This window comes from Rhinolophus sinicus, linkage group LG15 (genome assembly GCF_036562045.2).
Source record: "Rhinolophus sinicus isolate RSC01 linkage group LG15, ASM3656204v1, whole genome shotgun sequence".
In the NCBI taxonomy this organism is placed as follows: Eukaryota; Metazoa; Chordata; class Mammalia; order Chiroptera; family Rhinolophidae; genus Rhinolophus; species Rhinolophus sinicus.
In genome coordinates, this window is record NC_133764.1 from 3,503,401 (window position 1) to 3,527,166 (window position 23,766).

A 23,766-nucleotide genomic window follows, 5' to 3' on the forward strand; every position below is an offset into this window, starting at 1 on the left:
GATGTAGCCAGCAAGACAAATAAAGAAAGAGTAAGGAGTGAAATAAAAGAAACAACAGTGCACTTCAGCTTCCAGCTACGAGCAGGTAACACTGTCCAGAATTGCACTCCCATAATGAACAGCTAAAAAATTGGACAAAATGTAGGAACTATTTTCAAACATTAGAAAATAGGCTGCACAGGACTTGATCTCCGAGAAAAATGACACAAATGGGGTGAGTCCTACCATACCCCAGGCTTTCTGTCCTGATGTGAGTCCCAAATCGCATCCCTGGGAAGAGAACCAAAATAGTGCCCCACAATCTTGTTCATTAGAGAAGCAACAATACTAGTTTGGGAAAGTGAGATGAATAGAATTTTTAGAGACTTCCAGAGAGTTACAGAGAAAGGCTTCCTGAAATCTGAATCTGAGTTCATTGAAGTCTTTGCCTGAATTCCAGTCTGTAAATGCATAGGAAAAGCATAGTCCAGTCATTAAAGGCTGGGCTAAGAACAACTGTGAGGAAAGAACAATCAGGAGGAACTATAAAACAACTGTAGAGCTCACACAGGGCCAGAACTCCTTAAGATTTCCTCCAGCCAGAGGGAAAAAACCTCACTGAATGCACCAGAACACACCAAACATTCAGTAGATATCCCCCCCCACCCCCCCAAAAAAAAAAGGTTAGAAGTGGAAGATAAATAAGAGCTAGAATAAAGCCTATTCTAGACTTGCCCTAAGAGCCTTTAAAAATAAATCTCAAATGTAACTTAATTGCCTACCACAAGGAATCCAATTTTCCTTAAAGGAACACAACAAAAGGCAACACTAAAAAGTGTAAAATTCAGTGTTCATATTCCAATAAAAAATGAAAAATCTAGTGTCTACAAAAATTTCATTGTATGAAATTAAAACAAATTGGAAACTGCAGAAGAAAAGGTCACTGAACATGAAGCCATAGTAAAATGAAGCAAATGGATTAAAAAAAAGGAAAAAAAAAAAAGAACGAACAGAGGTCCAGTGACCTATAGGGTAATATGAAATATAAGTAATTGGTAACTCAGAAGGAAACTAGGAGGAAAGGAGACAGAAAAACATATCTGAAGAAATGGCAGAAATTTGCCCAAATTCATGAAAACTGTAACTCCACAAAAGCAGTGAGTGCCAAAGACAATAACATATACATTTTTTAAAATACACAAAAAAGGCACATCATAATCAAATTGCTGAAAACTACTGATAAAGAGAAAAATCCTAACAAATAACCAAAGGAGAAAACAGACACACATATAAATAAAAATAACAATAACCAACAACTTTTACTCAGAAACCATACAAGCCAGCAGACAACAAATGACATCTTCTAAAGTGCTGAAAGAAAATAGTCAACGTAGAATTCTGTATCCAGTGAAAATATTCTTCAAAAATGAAGTTGAAATAAACTTTTCAGATAATTAAAAGCTGAGAAAGCACATTACCAAAAGACCTAAACTAAGTGAAATTACATTCTTCATGCAAAAAGAAAATGATACCAAAAGGAAAACAGAAAAATATACAAAGGAGTGAAAGGTTCAGACATGGTACATATGTGGGCAAATACTGAAGGAAGAAAATAATTCGAAGTAGAAATCAGTATGTAGAAAAAAATAGTGAAAATGGATAAAACCAAAGCTAGTTCTTCAAAGAAAATAATCTATTAAATTGGTAAACCTCTAGCTAGACTAATAAAGAAAAACAGGTTGGGGAGAACACTTAACATGGGGAATAATATCACAACAGGTCTCAAAGACATTGAAATAATAAGGGAATAGTATGACAACTTATTATAATACATTTAAAATATTGAACAACAAAACCTACCCAAACTGACTCAAGAAAAAAATCATCTGAATTCTAACTATTAAAGAAATTGAGTTCCTAATTTAAACACATCCCAAAGAACATTCTAGACCCAGATAACTTCATTTATAAATTCTATCAAACATCTAAGGAAGAAAAAATATCAATCCAAAACAAACTCTTTAAGAAAATACAGAAGAAGAAATACTTCCCAAGCTAACAATCTTAATGGTGAACGACAATGTTCTCCACTTAAAATCAGAAACAAGGCAAGCAGGCCCACTCTCACCCCTTCTGTTCAACACTGTACTAGAGATTCTAGGCAGTGCAAATAAGAGAAAAGGCACCCAGTTTGGAAAGGTAGAAGCAAAACTGTCTTTATTTTGAGATTACAGCATTACTCAAGGAGAAAATCCTGTGGAATCTACAAAAAAGCAACTAGAAGTAACAAGTAAAGTTGCAAGATATAAGATCAATATACGTAGTAGTAATGAACAACTGAAATTCAAAAAGCAATACCATTTACAATAGCATCAAAACCATGAAATATATAGAAATACACGTGACAAAAGAGGTATATGGCAAGAGGGATCAAAACGGCGGCGTGAGGTGAGCCTCTGTAAAGCTCCCCTGGAATTTACAACTAATCGAACAATAATAACTCCACAAAGGACTCCCTGCACAACAGACAGGCAAGACGAAGAGGCCCACTACTGAATTCACCTAAAGGTGGGCGAATCGTGCAAGCAGGGGAGGAGGGAAGGGAGAAGTACAGAGACAGAACCGCACAGGCGCAGGACGCAGACCTAGCTCAGTGCTCCGAGCTCGCTGCTTCCCGGAACTACCGCAGCTGCGGGAGAGGGAAGAACTCGGACTGCTAGGGCTCCGCTTATGGCCCACAGGGCTGAGGGGGCAGCATATAACACGGCTGAACCCAACGCTCACGGCAGAGACATCGGAGAAAAGACTGAGGGAAGAAGGCTGAAAACGGTGGTTTAAGCCCGCACTGCCGAGCAGAGAACAGAAGCCTTAGGCACTGAGACTAGCCGCCCCCTCCCTACCCTCCCAGAGCTCCTCCCGCCCCTACCTGCCCGGTGCTAGAAGCGGAACAGTAGTAGTGTCAGATCAAAAGAATAGAATATTTGCTGTTCTGAGAACTGTGGACCGCAGACACAGATTCACAGCCCAACTAGTTCCAGCAAAGGGGAGGGAGCTGTGGAAGCAGGACCGGCTGTGGTGGTGGTCACCGCCATTGCTCTGGGCCACCTCTCACAACTCACCCCACCCCTGGGCCCACCTATCTGGGCAGATCCCTGCAGGAGTAAACAGAACTGCTGAAACATACGGGCTCTGTATCGGGAGCTGGAAGAGCTTTGGAACATCAAAAGCTCTCCGCATATCCACCGGGACACTGCGCCCTGTGACCCAGGCGAACTATTAACAGAGGAGAAGCCCGTCTCCCAGGGAATCCCCCCCATTGTGTGAGAAGCTGGAATAGTGCAGAGAAAACATAGCACTACCGTGTGAGAGAGAAAAAAAAGGCTGCAATCGGAGAGAAAATAAAACATTCTACCAACAAGTACTGGAAAACAAAAGAAAGACCTCTTCCTATCAACCTGTTGCAGAACCCACTCCTGTAGATGTCTAGGAAGAGAAATAATAAATCAGTAATTGCCACGAATAACCAAGGCAACAAGACAACTCAGAAAGAAAGTGAAAAGTCTCCAGAAAAGGAACTTAAACATATGAAAATATGTGACTTAAATGACAGAGAATTCAAGATTGCAGTTCTGAAAAAACTCAACGAGATGCAAGAAAACACAGATAGGCAGTTAAATGAACTCAGAAACACAATCAAAGAAAAACATGAGCATTTTACGAAAGAGATTGAAATTTTAAAAAAGAACCAAATAGAATTTCTGGAGATTAAGAACTCAATAGAAGAAATTAAGAATGAAATAACCAGCTTAGGTAGTAGAGTTGACCAGATGGAGGAAAGAATCAGTGACATCGAAGATAGAAACCTGGAAATGACACAGATGGAAGAAGAAAGAGACTTGAGACTTCAAAGAAATGAAAGAACTCTACAAGAACTTTCTGACTCCATCAGAAAGAGCAATATAAGAATAATGGGCATACCAGAAGGAGAAGAAAGAGAGAAGGGAACAGAGAATATATTCAAACAAATTGTTGATGAGAACTTCCCAAACTTGTGGAAAGAACTGGATCCTCGAATCCAAAAGGAAATAGAACACCTAATTACTTCAATTCCAACAGGCCTTCTCAAAGGCACATTGTATTGAAGCTGTCTAAAATCAACGACAAAGAAAGAATCCTCAAGGCAGCCAGGGAAAAGAAGATGGTAACCTACAAAGGAAAGCCCATTAGATTATCATCAGATTTATTAGCAGAAACTCTACAAGCCAGGAGGGAGTGGAACCAAATATTCAAACTATTGAAAGAGAGAAATTATGAGCCAAGAATAATATATCCAGCAAAGATATTCTTTAGATATGAAGGAGTAAAGACCTTTCCAGAAATACAGAAGCTGAGGGAATTTTCTAATACACCATCTGCACTACAAGAAATACTAAAGGAGGCTATTCGACCACCATCAAAAGGGACAATTTGTGGGAACCAAAACATAAAAAGGAAGAGAGTAAAGGCCTGAACCGAAATATGGGAATGGAGAAAGTAAGCGTGCTGAAGAAAATGGAATACTCTAAATATCAAACTTTCTTTTACATAAACTTAAGGGTAACCATTCAAAAAAAATCCAGAACTGAAATATATACTGTAATAAAAGAAGAAACAGAGGGAAACATCATAAAATATCACCACACAGAAATAATAGACAACAACAAAAAGGCAAAGAAACAATGGAGACACAGCCTTACCAGAAAACTAAAGATAGGATGACAGGAAATCCTCACATATCAATAATCACCCTAAATGTAAATGGACTGAACTCACCAATAAAAAGGCACAGAGTAGCAGACTGGATCAAAAAACTAAACCCAACCATATGCTGTCTCCAAGAGACACATCTCAGCTACAAGGACAAGCATAGACTCAAAGTGAAAGGGTGGAAATTGACACTCCAAGCAAATGGTGCCCAGAGAAAATCAGGTGTAGCCATAATGATATCAGATGAAACAGACTTCAGGGTGAAAAAGATAACAAGAGACAAAGATGGACATTTCATAATGGCAAAGGGGACTATACAACAAGAAGACATAACAGTCATCAATATTTATGCCCCCAATCAGGGAGCACCAAATAATACCAAGCAACTACTAACAGAACTAAAGGGAGAAATTGACCAAAACACAATTATACTAGGGGACTTAAATACATCATTGACAGCTATGGATAGATCATCCAAACAGAAAATAAATAACGAAATAGCAGCCCTAAATGACACATTAGATGAAATGGACATAATTGACATTTATAGAGCACTTCATCCTAAAACATCAGACTATACATTCTTTTCTAGTGTACATGGAACATTCTCAAGGATAGACCATATATTGGGACATAAAATCAGCCTCAGCAAATTTAAGAAGATTGAAATCATACCAAGCATATTCTCTGATCACAAGGCTTTGAAATTGGATATCAACTGCAAAAAGAAAGCAGGAGAAAACACAAATACATGGAGATTAAACAACATACTTTTAAAGAACGACTGGGTCAAAGAAGAAATTAGAGGAGAGATCAAAAGATACATAGAAACAAATGACAATGAAAATACATCCTACCAAAATTTTTGGGATGCAGCGAAAGCAGTTTTAAGATGGAAATTTATATCATTACAGGCCTATCTCAAGAAACAAGAAAAATCCCAAATAAATAACCTCATGTTACACCTTAAAGAACTAGAAAAAGAAGAACAAGTGAAACCCAAGGTCAGCAGAAGAAAGGAAATAACAAAAATTAGAGCAGAACTAAATGAAATAGAGAACAAAAAGACAATAGAAAAATTAATGTGACAAAGAGCTGGTTCTTTGAAAAGATTAACAAAATTGACAAACCCTTGGCTAGACTCACTAAGATAAAAAGAGAGAAGACACTAATTAACAAAATCAGAAATGAAAAAGGGGAAGTTATCACGGACACCACAGAAATACAAAGGATCATCCAAGAATACTATGAAGGACTATATGCCACCAAATTCAATAACCTAGAAGAAATGGACAAGTTCTTAGAAACATATACCCTTCCAAGGCTGAACCATGAAGAACTGGAAAATCTAAACAGACCGATCACCGGTAACGAAATTGAATCAGTCATCCAAAACCTTCCCAAAAGCAAAAGTCCGGGACCAGATGGCTTCACTAGTGAATTCTACCAAACCTTCAAAGAGGATCTAATACCAATCCTGCTCAAACTCTTCCAAAAAATTGAAGAAGAGACAGTACTCCCTAACTCATTTTATGAGGCCAACATTACCCTGATACCAAAACCTGGTAAGGACAGCACAAAAAAAGAAAACTACAGACCAATATCTCTGATGAATACCAATGCAAAAATCCTAAATAAAATTCTAGCAAATCGAATACAAAAATGCATTAAAAAGATTATTCATCACGACCCGAGGCATAAGGATGGTTCAACATACGCAAATCCATCAACGTGATACGTCACATAAACAAAATAAAGGACAAAAATCATATGATTATATCAATTGATGCAGAAAAAGCATTTGACAAGATACAACATCCATTTATGATTAAAACACTTAATAAAATAGGTATAGAAGGAAAATACCTTAACATAATAAAGGCCATATATGACAAGCTCTCTGCTAATCTCATAATTAATGGTGAAAAACTGAAGCCCTTTGCTCTATGTTCAGGAACACGACAGGGCTGTCCCCTATCACCTCTGCTTTTCATCATAGTGTTTCAAGTCCTTGCCAGAGCAATCAGGCAAGAGAAAGAAATAAAAGGCATCCAAATTGGGAATGAAGAAGTTATATTATCACTCTTTGCAGATGACATGATGCTATATATAGAAAACCCTAAAGACTCCACCAAAAAGCTATTAGAAACAATCAACGAATACAGTAAAGTTGCTGGCTACAAAATCAACCTACAAAAGTCCATTGCTTTCCTATATACTAACAATGAAATCTCAGAAAAAGAAATACAAAAAACAATTCCTTTTGCAATTGCAGCACAAAGAATAAAATACCTAGGAATAAACTTAACCAAGGATATGAAAGACCTATATGCTGAAAACTATAAGACATTTTTGAAAGAAATTGAAGAAGACACAAAGAAATGGAAAGATATTCCATTCTCATGGATTGGAAGAATCAACATAGTGGAAATGGCCATATTACCCAAAGCAATATACAGATTCAATGCAATCCCCGTCAAAATCCCAATGGCATTTTTTAAGAAATAGAACAAAAAAATCATCAGATTTGTTTGGAACGACAAAAGACCCGAATAGCCAAAGCAATCTTAAGAAAAAGAACAATAATGGAGGTATCACACTTCCTGACTTTGGCTTGTACTACAGGGCTACAATAATCAAAACAGCATGGTATTGGCAGAAAAACAGACACATAGACCAATGGAATAGAATTGAGAACCCAGAAATAAAACCACATAAATATGGACAGATAATTTTTGACAAAGAAGCTAAAACATACAATGGAGGAAAGACAGCCTCTTCAATAAATGGTGCTGGGAGAATTGGATAGCCACGTGCAAAAGAATGAAACTGGACTGCTATTTGTCACCATGTACCAAAATTAATTCAAAATGGATCAAAGACTTAAGCATAAGACCTGACACAATAAACTGCATAGAAGAAAACATAGGTACTAAACTTATGGACCTTGGGTTCAAAGAGCATTTTATGAATTTGACTCCAAAGGCAATGGAAGTAAAAGCTAAAATAAACGAATGGGACTATATGAAACTTAAAAGCTTCTGCACAGCAAAAGAAACCATCGACAAAATAAAGAGGCCACCAACTGAATGGGAGAAGATTTTTGCAAACAGTGCCTCCGATAAGGGGCTACTATCCAAAATATACAAGGAACTCATGCAACTCAACAACAAAAAAACAAACAACCCAATTGAAAAATGGGCAGAGGACCTGAAGAGACATTTCTCCAAAGAGGACATACAAATGGCAAACAGACATATGAAAAAATGCTTAACATCACTAATCATCAGAGAAATGCAAATCAAAACCACAATGAGATACCACCTCACCCCAGTCAGAATGGCTATCATCAACAAGACAAATAGTAACAAGTGTTGGAGAGGCTGTGGAGAAAAAGGAACCCTCATACACTGTTGGTGGGAATGCAGACTGGTGCAGCCGCAGCAATCCCTCTCCTGGGTATCTACCCAAAAAATCTGAAAACATTTATACATAGACACGTGTTCTCCAATGTTCACGGCAGCTTTGTTTACGGTGGCCAAGACATGGAAACAACCAAAATGTCCTTCGATAGATGAATGGATAAAGAAGTTGTGGTATATATACACAATGGAATACTATTCGGCGGTAAGAAAAGATGATATAGGAACATTTGTGACAACATGGATGGATATTGAGAGTGTAATGCTGAGCGAAATAAGTCAGACAGAAAAAGCAGAGAACCATGTGATTTCACTGATATGTGGTATATAAACCAAAAACAACAAAAGAACAAGACAAACAAATGAGAAACAGAAACTCATAGACACAGACAATAGTTTAGCGGTTACCAGAGGGTAAGGGGGGGGTGGTGGGTGGGAGATGAGGGTAAGGGGGATCAAATATATGGTGATGGAAGGAGAACTGACTCTGGGTGGTGAACACACAATGGGATTTATAGATGATGTAATACAGAATTGTACACCTGAAATCTATGTAATTTTACTAACAATTGTCACCCCAATAAATTTAAAAAAAAAAAAAAAACAGGAAAAAAAAAGAGGTATATGACCTGTACATTGAAAACTACAAAACGTTACTCAGAATAATTAATGAAGATCTAAATAAATGGAGAAATATACCATGTTCATGGACCAGAAGATTCAAAGTTGTTAAAATGTCAGTTCTCTCCCAAATTAATCTCTAGGTTTAATACAATCCCAATCAAAATCCCAGCAAGTATTTTTGTAGAAATTGACAAGCTGATTCTGAAATGTATATAGAAATACTAAGGATCTTGAATATTCAAAACAATTCAGGAAGGAATCACACTACTTAATTTCAACTTATTGTAAAGCCATAATAATCAAGGTAATGTGAAGTACTTTATTAAAAGATCAAGTGTGTTTACATAGAAAAGTCACAAAGTTGTGAGGTAAAAATAGACAAAATATATCAATGGAACAGAATAGACAGAACAGAAATAGATTTGCACATATGTGGTCAAATGATTTTCAATAGAAGTACCACAGCAATTCATTGGGAAAAGAATAATCTTTTCAACAAATTGTTTCCAGAACAACTGAATACTCATGTGCAAAACAACCCTTACCTCACACCATGAACAAAATTTTAATTCAAAATACCTCATATACTTAAATGTAGAACCTAAAATTATAAAATTTAGGAGAAAATCTTAGTGACCTTGAGTTTGGCAAAAACTTCTTAAATATGACACAAAAAGCAAGAAACATAAAAGACAAATTTAATAAACTGGACTTGATAAAAATTTTAAACCCCAAAGGATACTATTAAGAAAATAAGGCAATACTTCTTTATATAATCTAAATACAACAAATACACACATTTTTCCTAAATAATTTTATTTGTAATAACCAAAAACTGGACTAGGTGACTAGATAACCAAATTGTCATATATCCATACCCAACCATAAAAAGAACTATTGAGATGCGTCAAAACATAAATAAATCTCAAAAATATTATGGGAAACAAAAGAAGCCATAGATAAAAGAGTTCATATGAAACTCAAAATGAGTATATATCTATTATGACAGAAAACAAATCAGTGGTTTCCTTGGAGCTAAAGTTTGTGGGAAGTGGGGAAGGAAGACTGACCTGGATGGGGGAAAACGGAACTTTCTGGAGTGATAAAAATGTTCCATACCTTCAATTTTGGTGGTGGTTTTATGGGTGAATGAATCTGCCAAAATGTATACATACATTTAAATGTTATTGTATGTAAACTAAACTTCAACGTTGATTTAAAAAAAGAAGCAACAATAATCTAGGAAATTAGTATCAGATGAATAGCACTGGGGAGGCAGGACATGCAACCGAAATTCAACACCCAATCATGATAAAAATTCTCAATCTAGCGATAAAAGCAACTTCTTCAACAGAAAACGGGCACCTACAAAAACGTGCAATTAATATTATACTTAATGGTGAAAAACTGAATGCTTTCCTAAACAGAAACAAGGTAAAGGTGTCCATTCTCACTCTGTGATCATGACACAGGAGTCCTCAGTAGCACCCCATAGTCCTCAACTATACTTTGCTGGTAAATTTGCTTCCTTTTTCTCTGAATAACCATTTCACCCTTTGCCTTCCATTTTCTCTTCAAACCTCTTAAACCCTTTTACCTGGCCCATTCTGAAACGGTAATTTTACCTCATATTTTATTTTTCACAAGGTAAATCAATCATACAAACTCTTTCACCTTCTTATCATCAACTCGCTCAAGAAGGTAGAGTCCCTATCCTGGCCATCACTCAAAAGAGACCAAGTTATCTGAACAGCTTAACACTCAACCAAAACTTGGAGCATAAATATAGTTCTTAACCTAGAAACTCTAGGTAACTGATATTATTCTATCCACAAATCCTACAAATCAAAAGCAGAGACATGGTCATGTCCTGAAATGTCATAAAGCCATAGTCTAGAAGACAAAGATAATTAATTCCCCCATCTTTGAAAATGGTTCTTGCCATTAAAAAAAACAACAAAATTTATACATACACATGGCTTCTGACTAATGTATTAAATAGGAAAAGTAAAGAAAAGCTCAAACTACATATGCAATTTGTATAGTATTTGTTCCTTACCTGCTGGTGCCGGGAGCTGGGAAAGGTGTACTGAACAGAGTGGGAAGGATAACGACTTTGTTCCGTGCTGAATGCTCCTTGGTTGGGAGGATAACCTGAATTTGACATTATCAGTACAGAAGTCCTCACCAGGCTGTGAGATCAAGTCCAACAAACAATCATGTTTCTAGGAAACCACCTAAACAGAAATGGAAAAAATAGAATTGATAAGAACTAAAGCAGCAGGTGTACTTCTAATAAATTATAACTACAGCTACAAAAATAAACAATTACCAGTAAAAGCTTTCTCTCATGTATTTACTCATTAGAAGTTATTGATGTTTGAAAACCATTAACGGATCCTTACACTTAAAAACAAGTTCTTTAATAGATCATAAATAATATAAGTAGCTATACAAAGTAAAAACATGTATATAAAATCTTAGCATGGAATCTGGCATATAGCAATTGCTCAGTAAATGTCTCTCTTTTGATAAAAGTCTGAGAAACAAATATATGTTCCAAAAACAAAAATCTGCTGTGCTTCCCTGAAAATAAGACCTAGCCAGACAATCAGCTCTAATGAGTCTTTTGGAGCAATAATTAATATAAAGCCCAGTCTTACATTATATAAGACCGGGTCTTATAATATTTATTATAATATTTATTATAATATATAATATTATAATAAATAAGACCGGGTCTTACATTAATTTTTGCTCCAAAAGACTCATTAGAGCTGACTGTCTGGCTAGGTCTTATTTTCAGAAAAACAGTATAATTGTAAATTTTGGGGTTATGAAAAAGTCAATTGTTAAAAGGATTCACGAGTATTTATAAGGTAAGCATTTGTGCAGAGGAAATATTGTGTTTGTTAAATAATTCTGCCCAAAATGATAGCCTAAGAAGGCACTTATGGAAAGAAAGCTTTCAAGGAAGAACAAAGTGAGACTGTCGCTTCAAGGAAGACAACTGCAGTGTTTGTGAAAATTAGGATTTTGGAAAAACATGTATCTGCCACCATGAACTTGCCAGTTTCCCAAATTTAAAGACTTTTCCGGCAAGACTGGTAAGTTTTACTCACACTGGATATTAAGTGTGAGTTTTTGATATTATATAACAAAATGTGCCAACATTTGAAATAACTGCATAACTCAATGAATCAATATTTTCCAAATGACCAATGTTACAAAATTATGCATGAACATTTATCTAAAGTGCAAAACATTTTTACAATTAAATAAAGTACAAGACAAACAAATGTTTACAGTGATAGAATGTGAAAAGTTTCATTGATATGGTTTCAGATTCTACACAGCAACTAACTTTTAAAAAATTACCACTTCTTTGGTTTAGATGTAGTATCAAAGAATATCCACAATTAATCTAAAGAGGCTATTAAAATACCCCTCCCTTTTCCAAATACGTATCTGTGTGAGGTTAGCTTTTCTTCATAAACTTCAATCAAAACAATATATTGTGGATTTCCCATCAAGATGGCAAACCAACTCAGCTAGCTGCTATTTACATGACTCTCTGTGGATAAATTATTTTATTATAAAAGCATTAATAAGAATGATCAACTTTAATAAAAATAGTGGTACCTTTAAAATAGATAAATCATATTTTTGATATAGCAAAAAGTTTCCTTATTTAAATCTTCATTGAAAGTAAGATGAAATGACATGCATGGAGAGAGGATGATAGTGATTGAACAATCTATTTAGTATATCACTTATATTCTCAACATGTTATTTCCACCGTTGTTTTCATATTGCCTCCCTGAATAATCCAAGGTCTCAACATTTCTAAAGATTAACCAAAAGAAATTACTTCATAAATTAGATATCCTCCGAAGTCAACTCTTTGAGATTTGAGTCTTTACTTCTGTTTTACAATTCTTTTGATTCCAATGTTGAAGACGTAATGTCGTTAAAAACAGCCTATCCAGAAAGGTTTCTAAATCCTGGAAAATTATGTTCTGAACAGCAATTATTGTGTAATTGAGGTTAAAATTAAACTGCTTCTTCACAAATATATATGTATATATTGCAAGACTGAATACAGAAGCAGATAGGAGAATCAAGCTAATTTCCCTTAAGCTTTATATTAAAGAGGTTTGCAAAAATGTAAAACAATGCCACTCAACAAATTTTGTTTTATTTTGGAAAACAGTTACTTATCATAAAAATGTTATTTATATTAACATTAAGTAGGTTTATATTATTTGTAATGAATAAATATCTTTAAGATTTCTCCCATTTTAATATCTAATATGGTAAATATCAACATAGACAACCCACAGAACCAAAAGCTTTAGGAGTCCTAAATTTTTAAGTGTAAATGAGTCTTGAGACCAAAAAGTTTAGAAGTCACTGGCCTAAAAATTAGGTCATCTTTAGATTGACTAGCATTAGAGGCCTACAGAGGCCAGTCACACCCAGGTCCATGCCCACAATCGTATAGAATCTGCTCCTAAAGTGTGGCTTTGACATCATTTTTGTATCAATAAACTACCCTACTGGATCAGGATATACCAATCAGATCCCTCTCCATGAAGTTGGAATTGAGAACATCAGCTACAGGGACCTGAGTTGCAAAGTGGCCGTAATAGAAGTCAAGATGAGCCAAAGCATGTGCCAGAGAAGTTACAGAGGAAGCAGAGAATGCCAATCTAGACACAGACTAGAGTGGACATGCAGAGAGAAGTGCAGCCAAGAGAACTTGCAGGCCCAAGACAGCAGCAGCGGCCTTGGCTCCCGACTCTGCGCTCCAGGGTCAATCCCCACAACAAACTGCTGTACTTCTTTCCTTGTCCTCAGATGCCTATTAAATTGCCTACAGAATCTTACAGTAAGTCCTCCTTTTATTAATGTAAGTAGAGGAGGTTTTCATTTCTTAGAATTGTAAGATCCCAAGTTAAGTCCCAAAATAACTACACAAACCTCGGAAACAACCCAAATGTCATTTCCATCAACTGAGAGATAAAATCAGGTATACCCATTACAAGGGAATATTATTCTGCCATAAAAAATGAAGTACTGATACACATTATAATTTGTATGAACCCTGAAAACATTATGCTAAGTAAAAGAAGCCAGTCATAAAAGTCCACATTTCGTATGTTTCCTTTCATATGAAAGTCCAGAATAAGCAAATCTCTAGTGATAGAAAGCCCATTAGTGGCTACTTAGGGATGGTGGGGTAGGGATGGAGGAACAGCAGGTGAGAACTAAAGTGTATAGGGTTTCTTTCGGTTTTTATTATGGTAAAATACACATAACATAAAATTTACCATTTTAGCCCTTTTTAAGTGTACATTTCTGTACCATTATGTACATTCACATTGTTGTGCAACTATCCCCACCATCCATCTTTAGAACTTTTTCATCCTCCCCAACTGAAACTCTCTACCCATTAAACACTAACTCCCCATTCCCCCTGCCCCCAACCCCTGGCAACCACCACTCTACTCTCTGTCTCTATGAATTCGACGATTCCTCATATAAGTAGAATCATACACTATTTGTCCTTTTGTGACTGAATTATTTCACTTAGCATAATGTCTTCAAGGTTTACCCCTATGGTAGCATATATGCAAATTACCATCTTTTTTAAGGCTAAATAATATTTCTTTGTATTAGGGTTTCTTTCTGAGGTGGTGAAAATATTCTGAAATTAACTGTAGTAATGTTTGTACATATCTCTGTGAATATTCTGAAAACCAATGTATTGTATAATTTCAATGGATGGATTGTATGGTACACAAATTATCTCAATAAAGCTGTTTTTTAAAAATCATCAAGCCAAAACAAACAAAACTATACAAAGCAACTACATTATTTAAAAATGATTGTGGTGGCTCCGGCGGTTAGAACTCCATGCTCCTAACTCCGAAGGCTGCCGGTTCGAGTCCCTCATGGGCCAGTGGGCTCTCAACCACAAGGTTGCAAGTTCAATTCCTCTAGTCCCGCAAGGGATGGTAGGCAGCGCTCCCTGCAACTAAGATTGAACACAGCACCGTGAGGTGAGCTGCCGCTGAGCTCCCGGATGGCTCAGTTGGTTGGAGTACGTCCTCTCAACCACAAGGTTGCCGGTTCAACTCCCGCAAGGGATGGTGGGCTGTGCCCCCCTGCAACTAACAACAGCTACTGGACCTGGAGCTGAGCTGCGCCCTCCACAACTAAGACTGAAAGGACAACAACTTGACTTGATGAAAAAAAAAAAGTCCTGGAAGTACACACTGTTCCCCAATAAGGTCCTGTTCCCCTTCCCCAACTAAAAAAACAAAAATATCTTTAAAAAAAAAAAATGATTGTGCTGCAGTCCAAGTTAACATATGACATATTTCGTGGATTCTTATACCCCCCCTGTGTTCACATCTTAAAAACTCTCAAGTCAATATGCATTCTACAATCAGTGGCATTTTGTGGTTTAATTAGCAGTACTTTTTCTTTCATCTTAGAGATAAGTAACATTATCATATAAGGAAAGAAACCTTTTTGCTGTAATACAGTATTAGAGTTACTGCATCCAATAAGTCTTTGGTTTCTGTCTCAAATCTTACCCTGGAAAGTTCGCATAACAGTAATTACTATTTGCTTTTCTTCCCTTTAATTTGTTCCTTGACCCTTAGGATAAGGCAAGAAAATTAAGGACACTAATATTCTCAAAGTGATTTCCAATCTGAGGTCCCTTAAAAGACCAGGTACTTTCAAAAGCCTAACAGAAATACACATATAAACTAGGAACAGCGAAGGACATCCTAAGCACAACCCCAAAAGCACAAATAAGACTAATATCTTTAACTTATAAAATGTATTGTTTTCTATTTCTAAACAACAAGGACACCTTTAAATGGCAAACCACAAGCCAGAAAAAGTATAGCAAAATTTTAATGTATGAAATATGTATATATATATGCGCATATGTGTACATGCATATATATATATATTTCTTACAATCAATAAGAAAAAGTGATCACAACAGAAATATAGGACATGACAGAATATGGGATTAACAAAAGAAATAGGGCCAGCCCGGCGGCTCAGGCGGTTAGAGCTCCATGCTCCTAACTCCGAAGGCTGCCAGCTCAATTCCCACGTGGACCAGTGGGCTCTCAACCACAAGGTTGCCAGTTCGACTCCTTGAGTCCCGCAAGGGATGGTGGGCTCTGCCCCCTGCAACTAAGATTGAACACGGCACCTTGAGCTGAGCTGCCGCTGAGCTCCCTGATAGCTCAGTTGGTTGGAGCATGTCCTCTCAACCACAAGGTTGCCGGATGAATTCCCGCAAGGGATGGTGGGCTGTGCCCCCTGCAACTAGCAAAGGCAACTAGACCTGGAGCTGAGCTGCGCCCTCCACAACTAAGACTGAAAGGACAACAACCTGACTTGGAAAAAGAAGGCCTGGAAGTACACACTGTTCCCCAATAAAATCCTGTTCACCTCCACCAATAAAATCTATAAAAAAAAGAAATAAAATCAATAAAGTCAACTTCATAAATAACCACAGAGAAGTAAAACAAAATCACTCCCCAAATTGGCAAAATATTAAAAAATAATGCCTAGTGTTGGTGAGGATTTGGAGAAAAAGGCATTATTTTATAATGCATACTACAGGTATGCAAAATGAGTACAAACTGCTTTCTAAAGAAGAATGGCAATATACACCCCGAACCTTGAAAATATGCACATCCTCTACCACAGCAATTCCACTTGTAGGAATTCATTTGATTATTCAATAGAGATACCCATGGATGAATGCCTGAGAATGTTTCACAAGGAATTGTCCTAAATATCCAATATGTGAACTTAGAAAATTGTTTTGTAAAAAGTTTAGCTATCGGGAAATTTTAGAGTATGCAACAAAAAGTCTATATAAATGAGAACATTTGTTTTATAAAAGTATGATTTGTATATACCATTAGAATTCAATTTTTCATGTGTGTCTGTCATATCTTCACGAGATTTTAAGACCAAAGACAGAAATGTAATATAGTCAACAAATATCTATTGAGCAGTACATCACTATGTACCAACACTGTTCTAAACATTGGCATAGAATGGTGACCAGATATGCCATCTTATTGTGAGATAACATAGAAAATCAATAATCATGAAATATCATAACGTGCTATAAGTAAAACAAAATGGGAGAAGAGGGTGAAGGGAGACACTTGTGACGGGGCAATCATAGAAAGCCAATCTCAGCTGGATGACCATCTGCCCTGAGTTCCTGAAACAGACCCAATTTACAGCTATTGTCCCACTGCAATTATTAATTATGCTCTATTTCTTTCTCAACACTGTCCCAGTCTGGGTAATAAATTGTATTCTAAGATTACTTTTGAGCCAAAGCTTGAAAGAGAAGAAGGAAGAGCCAGCTAGCCTGAAAAAGACAAGAGCATTTCATGATTTCACAGAAGAGGCAAAGCAAAGGGGTCTAAGGAAAGAGAGGGAGCAGTGGTAGGAAACACGGACTGAGAGCAGTGGGGTAGGGGAGGCAGCAGAGTGTTTTGCTACTACGTTTGGAAATTGAACTACCTCTCTGTATTCTGAATATTAATCCCTTTTCTACCTTTATATTACAAGCACAGCAAGTCCTCCAATGTCATTGTTTCATTCTGTATTGTTTTATTATAACGTTGATGAGATGCAATAGAAATTTAAATCTTGTTTATATCAATTAGCCTATGGTAAAACTGGTTTTGTTATACATGGTTTCACTTAAAGTCGCAGAACCTACCAATGATGTTAAGTGAGAGCTTACTGTATCTTCTTGCAAAATTTATAACTTGTTTCATGTATCTAAAGACCTTCTCTACCCCAAATTTTAAAAACATTCTTCTACCCTCTCCTCCTACACTTCTTCAAGTTTTATTTTTTTTAACATTTAGCTCCTTAATCGCCTAAACTTCTTTTCTAAAAAAATGGTATGGTAGAGGTCTAGCTGTATTTCTTTAATTGACAGTTAATTATCCCAACAAAACGCTTATTGACCATGTCTGCCATTCCACATTATTCTGAAGTGCCACCCTTGTTACAACCAAGCAATTTCAGCTTATACCCTACAGAAATTCACATATTTACATACAAAAGGGTTTTTATTGCAGCAATGCAACAGGCAAATTTGAAGATAACATAAATTCCATAATGTAGTGTATTCATACCACAAAATATTATACAGCAGTTACAATGAATAAACTAGTTACATGTTTCAAAATATAAACCTTAAAAAATACAGCTGAGTAAAAACAATTTACATGATACTAACATGTTACAAGCACAGAAAACAATACTACATGTTTTTATATGTACACATAAAGTATAAACTTATTAAGATATGTACCTACTTTAGGATAGCAGTTACAACTACTGAAGGAAAATGATCTAGGAAAGGGGTACAATCTTTAATACTTATTTCTCAAAACAAAAACTGAAACATTTATAAAATATTTTCTTAAACACAGTGGTACATGGACATTTGTTTTACTACGCTCTGCATGTTTCTATGGGCCTGAAAAAGTTCATAAAGAAAAGTCATCTATGTTATAAAGTATATTTTCATATTCCATGACTCTAGACTCACTAATTTGATTGTCTTTTCCTATGCCAACGCCACACTTGTTAAGTTACTAGAACATTCTGAGGCTTTTATATCTGGTAGGACAAATTTCCCTTCAATGTGCTTAGTTGTTGCTGCTACTTTCAAAGCCTTCAAAGCTATTCTAGAACTTTTCCTCTTTCACATGAATATCAGAGTCAGCTTGTCAGGCCCCATTAAGAAAACTCTAATGAGAACATATAAATATTGAATTCATAGACTGACTAAAGGGCCAACAGGTAACTTTACACTATTGAGCATCCTCATCCTAAAACATGATTATATATTTTAGGGTGGGAAATATGTGTATAATTAAGATGGGAATATTTTACGTATATATGATGGAAAAATGTGTAGACTATACGTAATTCCAATCTTAATTATATATAAAAATATGTAAAATTTCGATGAGAAAGATGTTTCATATATATATCTATACACACACATATATACGCACACAAACGTGTGTACATATACTCATGACAGGAATTATTTATATATAATTAAAATAAAAATTACATATAAAAATATATTTTAAATCCCCATTCATTTCAGATTTTATTTCATTTAATAAAGTTTTTGTTTTGTTTCCATCATTTTAAAGGATTTAGGAGGAAACTGAAAACAAAAAAATTCTCTGGCCAACTTGATCCAATTTCCCCATTTTAATCAACAATTTTTTTTTCAATTACAGTTGACATTCAATATTATATTAATTTCAGGTGTACAGCACAGTGGTTAGACATTTATATAACTTACGAAGTGATCCCCCCAATAAGTCTAGTAACCACCTTTAACCAACAAATTCTTTACCAAGCTAGGTTAAGAAAATAAAATTTCCCAGAGAACTGTCATTCAATTTAACCTTAAAACTTACAGAAAGAACTTAAATTTTATGTGGTACTATGTAACATATGAATATTTTAAATAAACATACCATCCTTAGTACTCATTTCACTTTTTCTGTTGTAGGAGACCATGGCCATGGGAAGAACTAGAAGACAGAACCAGCAGTCTTCCCAGACTGTTTCCTGCCTGCTCCCGCCCAAAGCACAAGGCATAGAAGTCAGAAAATCTAAGAACTGGGAGGTTTTAAGATTACCCAGCTAACAGACTTTATAGATCAGGAACTGAAGCACAGAGGAATTCAATAACGTCTCCAATATCACAGAGTTGTGAGTAGCAAAAATGGAAGAAGCTAGTGTTTTCTGCAATAACTTCGCACCTTTCTCATTAAGTAGTGAACTACTCCGAGGAGCGGAGACGTTCAGTGGGACCACACATTTGAAGTACCTGGGCGGCATCTCCTCCTCCACACCTGCACTTGCTCCGGGTGGAACGGGAAAAGCCAGCACAGGAAGTTTTGGATGGTGGTGGTGTTTGTTTCATTTTGGTTTTGGAAACAGACATTATAAATATGATTTAAGAAGTTTTAAAAGTACCACAGAATACAAAGAGAAAAATTTTCTCACACTTCCATTACCTAGTTGTACTCCCAGAAGACAACCAAAGTTATTAATTTCTAGAGTATCCTTTAGAAACCTCTCTCTCTCCCCACTACATAAATGGTAGCATAGTAGATATATACTGTTTTATAGCTTGCTTTTATTACTTTACAATATATCTTGACAATCATTCTCGAGTCCACAAAAACCTTGCATTCTCTTTCCATTGCTGTAGAATGTCACTGCACGATGTTCACAAATATTTTATAAATGTTTTCCAAGTAATTCTGATCTGCACCAGCAAGAAATGCTTTCATGATCCGAGCTCTCCTCCTAATTCAGATACCCTAAGTAAGTAAAAGCTATAAATGGAATTGAGAGGCAAAAGAAAAGATACTAGCAAAGATCATCCAAATTTTTTCCCAACAGTGGCCTACATGATGAGAAACCCATGTAGTATGGTGGTGTTTGTGGGTTGTTGCTGTTTCAATATTCAGCAATAGTGAGTCCTGAGTTCAACAACTTTCATTCAGTGGCACTCAAGTATGAGTCAAATGATTTGTCCATGTTTTCCTTTTGTCAGTAATCCTTCACATCTTACTTAGTTTTGTGATGTGATTTTAGGAATGCTTAACTTGAATATCTCCAAAATAAAATAAAGGCAGGTACTATCACTCAACACAAGTGGCAATAAAACATCTGCAAAATCAGATCAGCCTTAACTGGCATACAAAGTTATGAATCAAAGCAGGCCCTACTCCTCCCTGGTCATAAGAACTGCAGCTTTGAGACCACAACGATCTACTTCCTCAAAACTTAAGCATGAGAAACATACAGCAATAGTTCAGACCTTTTTGTTTTTAACCAACACTCCTCCCTCAACTATCTCACATGGAAGCCAAATAAAGGTATAAAATATACAAAGGAGAAATACTCTGATTCAATGAGAATGGAGAACCTAGACTATCTTTTGAGTCTCTCTTCCCTAGCCCGACCTTCCACCCTCGCCAGTCCTGGCTCACTAACATACCTCCACAGAACACTTTACAGTTTGAAAACAACTGAAATAAAAGAAACTGGTTTAAAGTTAAGGGTGAAGGGGAAGGGAACATTTTAAGTAGCAGTTTCAAGTTTTAAGTTCAGTTCTTAGCACCAAAACTCATTAACTCGGGGTTAGTTACATGCTTGACTCATGACACGTAAAAATTCTGTGAATTTTTCTAAGTAAACTGATCAAAGTTTTTTTTTACATACAACTCGTTTTACATACAACGAGTATCATAAACATACTCGTATATAATCACATTTTAAAATGGAAATAATATATTAAAATTAAATGTCATTGTTATAAATGACAAGAGCACCTTTTATCTGAATTTTACAGATAAACCCAGAACTAGCCTCCTATATTTTACAAACAGGCAATAAAATATAGTAAAATGAAACTGCTGTACTTAAATTCCTTTTTTAATCTCTCCATTAAAGTACAGTAATCCCCCCACCTTACCTGCAGTTTGAGTTACCTGTGGTCAACCACAGTCCGAAAACATTAAATGGAAAATTCCAGAAATAAACAATTTGTAAGTTTTAAATCTCCCACTGTCCCACTCCATCCCGACAGGATGTGATTCATCCCTTTGTCCAGCATCTCCACACTATATAGCAGCTACCTGCCCATTCGTCACTTAGCAGCTTCTCAGTTGTCAGATAAACTATTGCAGTATCGCAGTATTTGTGTTGAAACAACCCTTATTTTACTTAATAATGGCCACAAAACACAGGAGTAGTGATGCTGGCAATTTGGAGATGCCAAAGAGAAGGCATAAACTGCTTCCTGTAAGTGAAAAGATATATATTTTTACCACATATGTATATGTGTATGTGTATATTACATATATACATATATATATGTATGCAAAAATATAGTGCATATAGGGTTCAGTACTATCCTTGGTTTCAGCATTCCACTGGAGGTCTTAGAACTTATACCCGGCAGATAAGGAAGGGCTACTGCAATAAACACACACATACACACACACACACACACACACACACACACACACACACACTACTCAATAAGAAACTTACAACAAAATTTCAAATACAATCTTAAAAAAAAAAAAAAAAATCCCTTCTCACCAGAAACTCCTGGCTTTTGGCCTACAGTCTTTGCATAACCAAATTGTACTTAGATAGTTTTCAAGGTGGCCTAAGACATCTTAGGACAAAAGATAAAAATGAACTTCACTGTGGCAGACTGCAGATACCTCTTTAGGTAAGCAAGAATGAATCCACCAAGAGTAACAACAAAGGTGAAGCCCACAGTTCACCAAAGCAGAAAAAGGCCCCTACAAAATACACAATTCAATTTTCTTTTAAATGATCAAATAATGAAACCTTCTGATATACAAATATGGGCTAGAGGAATGGCCGCTATGACATCGCAGATGCCAAAATATTAGTTACTAAACTGAGGCAAATAAGATCGCACTAGTTCTCACAAAGAAACCCACCTCTAGTCCAACTCCAAAACTACATTAGGCAAGGAGAGACTAAGGACCACCCCACTGGGATATCCCAACCACCTAGACTCTCCAGACTAGAAGTGATTTAAAGACAGCGAACCTCAACAAACCAAAGTCATGGACCAGGTGGCTTCACAGGTGAATTTTACCGCACATTCAAGGAAGAATTTACACCTATCTTTCTCAAACTGTTCCAAAAAACTGAAGAGGAGAGAAGGCTCCCAAGATCATTTTACGAGGCGAGCATTATCCTGATTCCAAACCAGACAAAGACATTACAAAATATATATATATATATATATATATATATATATATATATATATATATGCCAATATCCGTTGAACATAGATCCAAAAATCCTCAACAAATATTAGCAAACCAAATTCAGATAACACACCGTGAAGAAGTGGGATTTATTCCTGGGATGCAAGGTTAGTTCAGTATCTGCAAACAATTAACATGATACACCACATACACAAAATGAAAGATAAAAATCATATGATCATATCAATAGATACAGAGAAAGCATTTGACAAAATCCAACATCCATTTATGATTTTTTAAAAAATACAAACCTTTCAACAAAGTGGGAATAGAGGGAACATACCTCAATATAAAAAAGGCCATATACAGCAAACCCACAGCTAACATCATACTCAACAGTGGAAAGCTAAAAGTGTTTTCCTTAAGATCAGGAACAAGACAAGAATGTCCACTTTCACCACTTCTACTGAACAGCAATCAGACAAGAAAAACGAATAAAAGGCATCCAAATTGGAAAGAAAGAAGTAAAACTGGTATTATTTTGCCATACAGATGACATAATACCGTACACAGAGAATCCTAAAGAGTCCACAAAAAAAACTATTAGAACTGATAAATGAATTCAGTAAAATAGCAAGATACAAAATTAATATTCAGAAATCAGTTGCATTTTTATATAACAGTAACAAGCTATCAGAAAGAGAAATGAAGAAAACAATCCCACTTACAATTGCGTCAAAAAAAACAACAAAATATCTACGCATAAATTTAACCAAGGAGGTAAAAGACCTACATTTAGAAAACAATAAGACATTAAAGAAAAAAACAGAAAGACACAAATAAATAGAAGCGTACACTGTGCTCATATATAGGAAGAATTAACATTGTTAAAAATGTCTATACAACCCAAAGCAGTCTACAGTTTCAGTGCAATCCCTATCAAAATACCAATGGCATTTTTCATAGTACTAGAACAAACAATCCTAAAATTTATATGGAACTACAATACAAAAGACAACTAATGCCAAAGCAATCTTGAGAAAGAACAAGGTTGGATGTATCACACTACCTAATATCAAACTGTACTACAAGGCCATAGTAACCAAAACAGCATGGT

The 23,766-nt window shown here is 35.9% G+C and overlaps 1 protein-coding gene across 17 annotated transcripts in view; it reads right to left on the reverse strand.

Moving 5' to 3' along the window:
* NCOR1 (nuclear receptor corepressor 1) overlaps nucleotides 1-23,766 on the reverse strand; it is a 169,092-nt gene that overhangs the window by 132,725 nt on the left and 12,601 nt on the right. For all 17 annotated transcript variants that reach the window (XM_074320229.1, XM_019757395.2, XM_019757394.2 and 14 more), the window contains exon 2: nucleotides 10,831-11,008. In XM_074320229.1, the coding sequence (XP_074176330.1) occupies nucleotides 10,831-10,938 (108 nt within the window). In that variant the 5' untranslated portion in view covers nucleotides 10,939-11,008. The remainder of the gene's footprint in view (nucleotides 1-10,830; nucleotides 11,009-23,766) is intronic.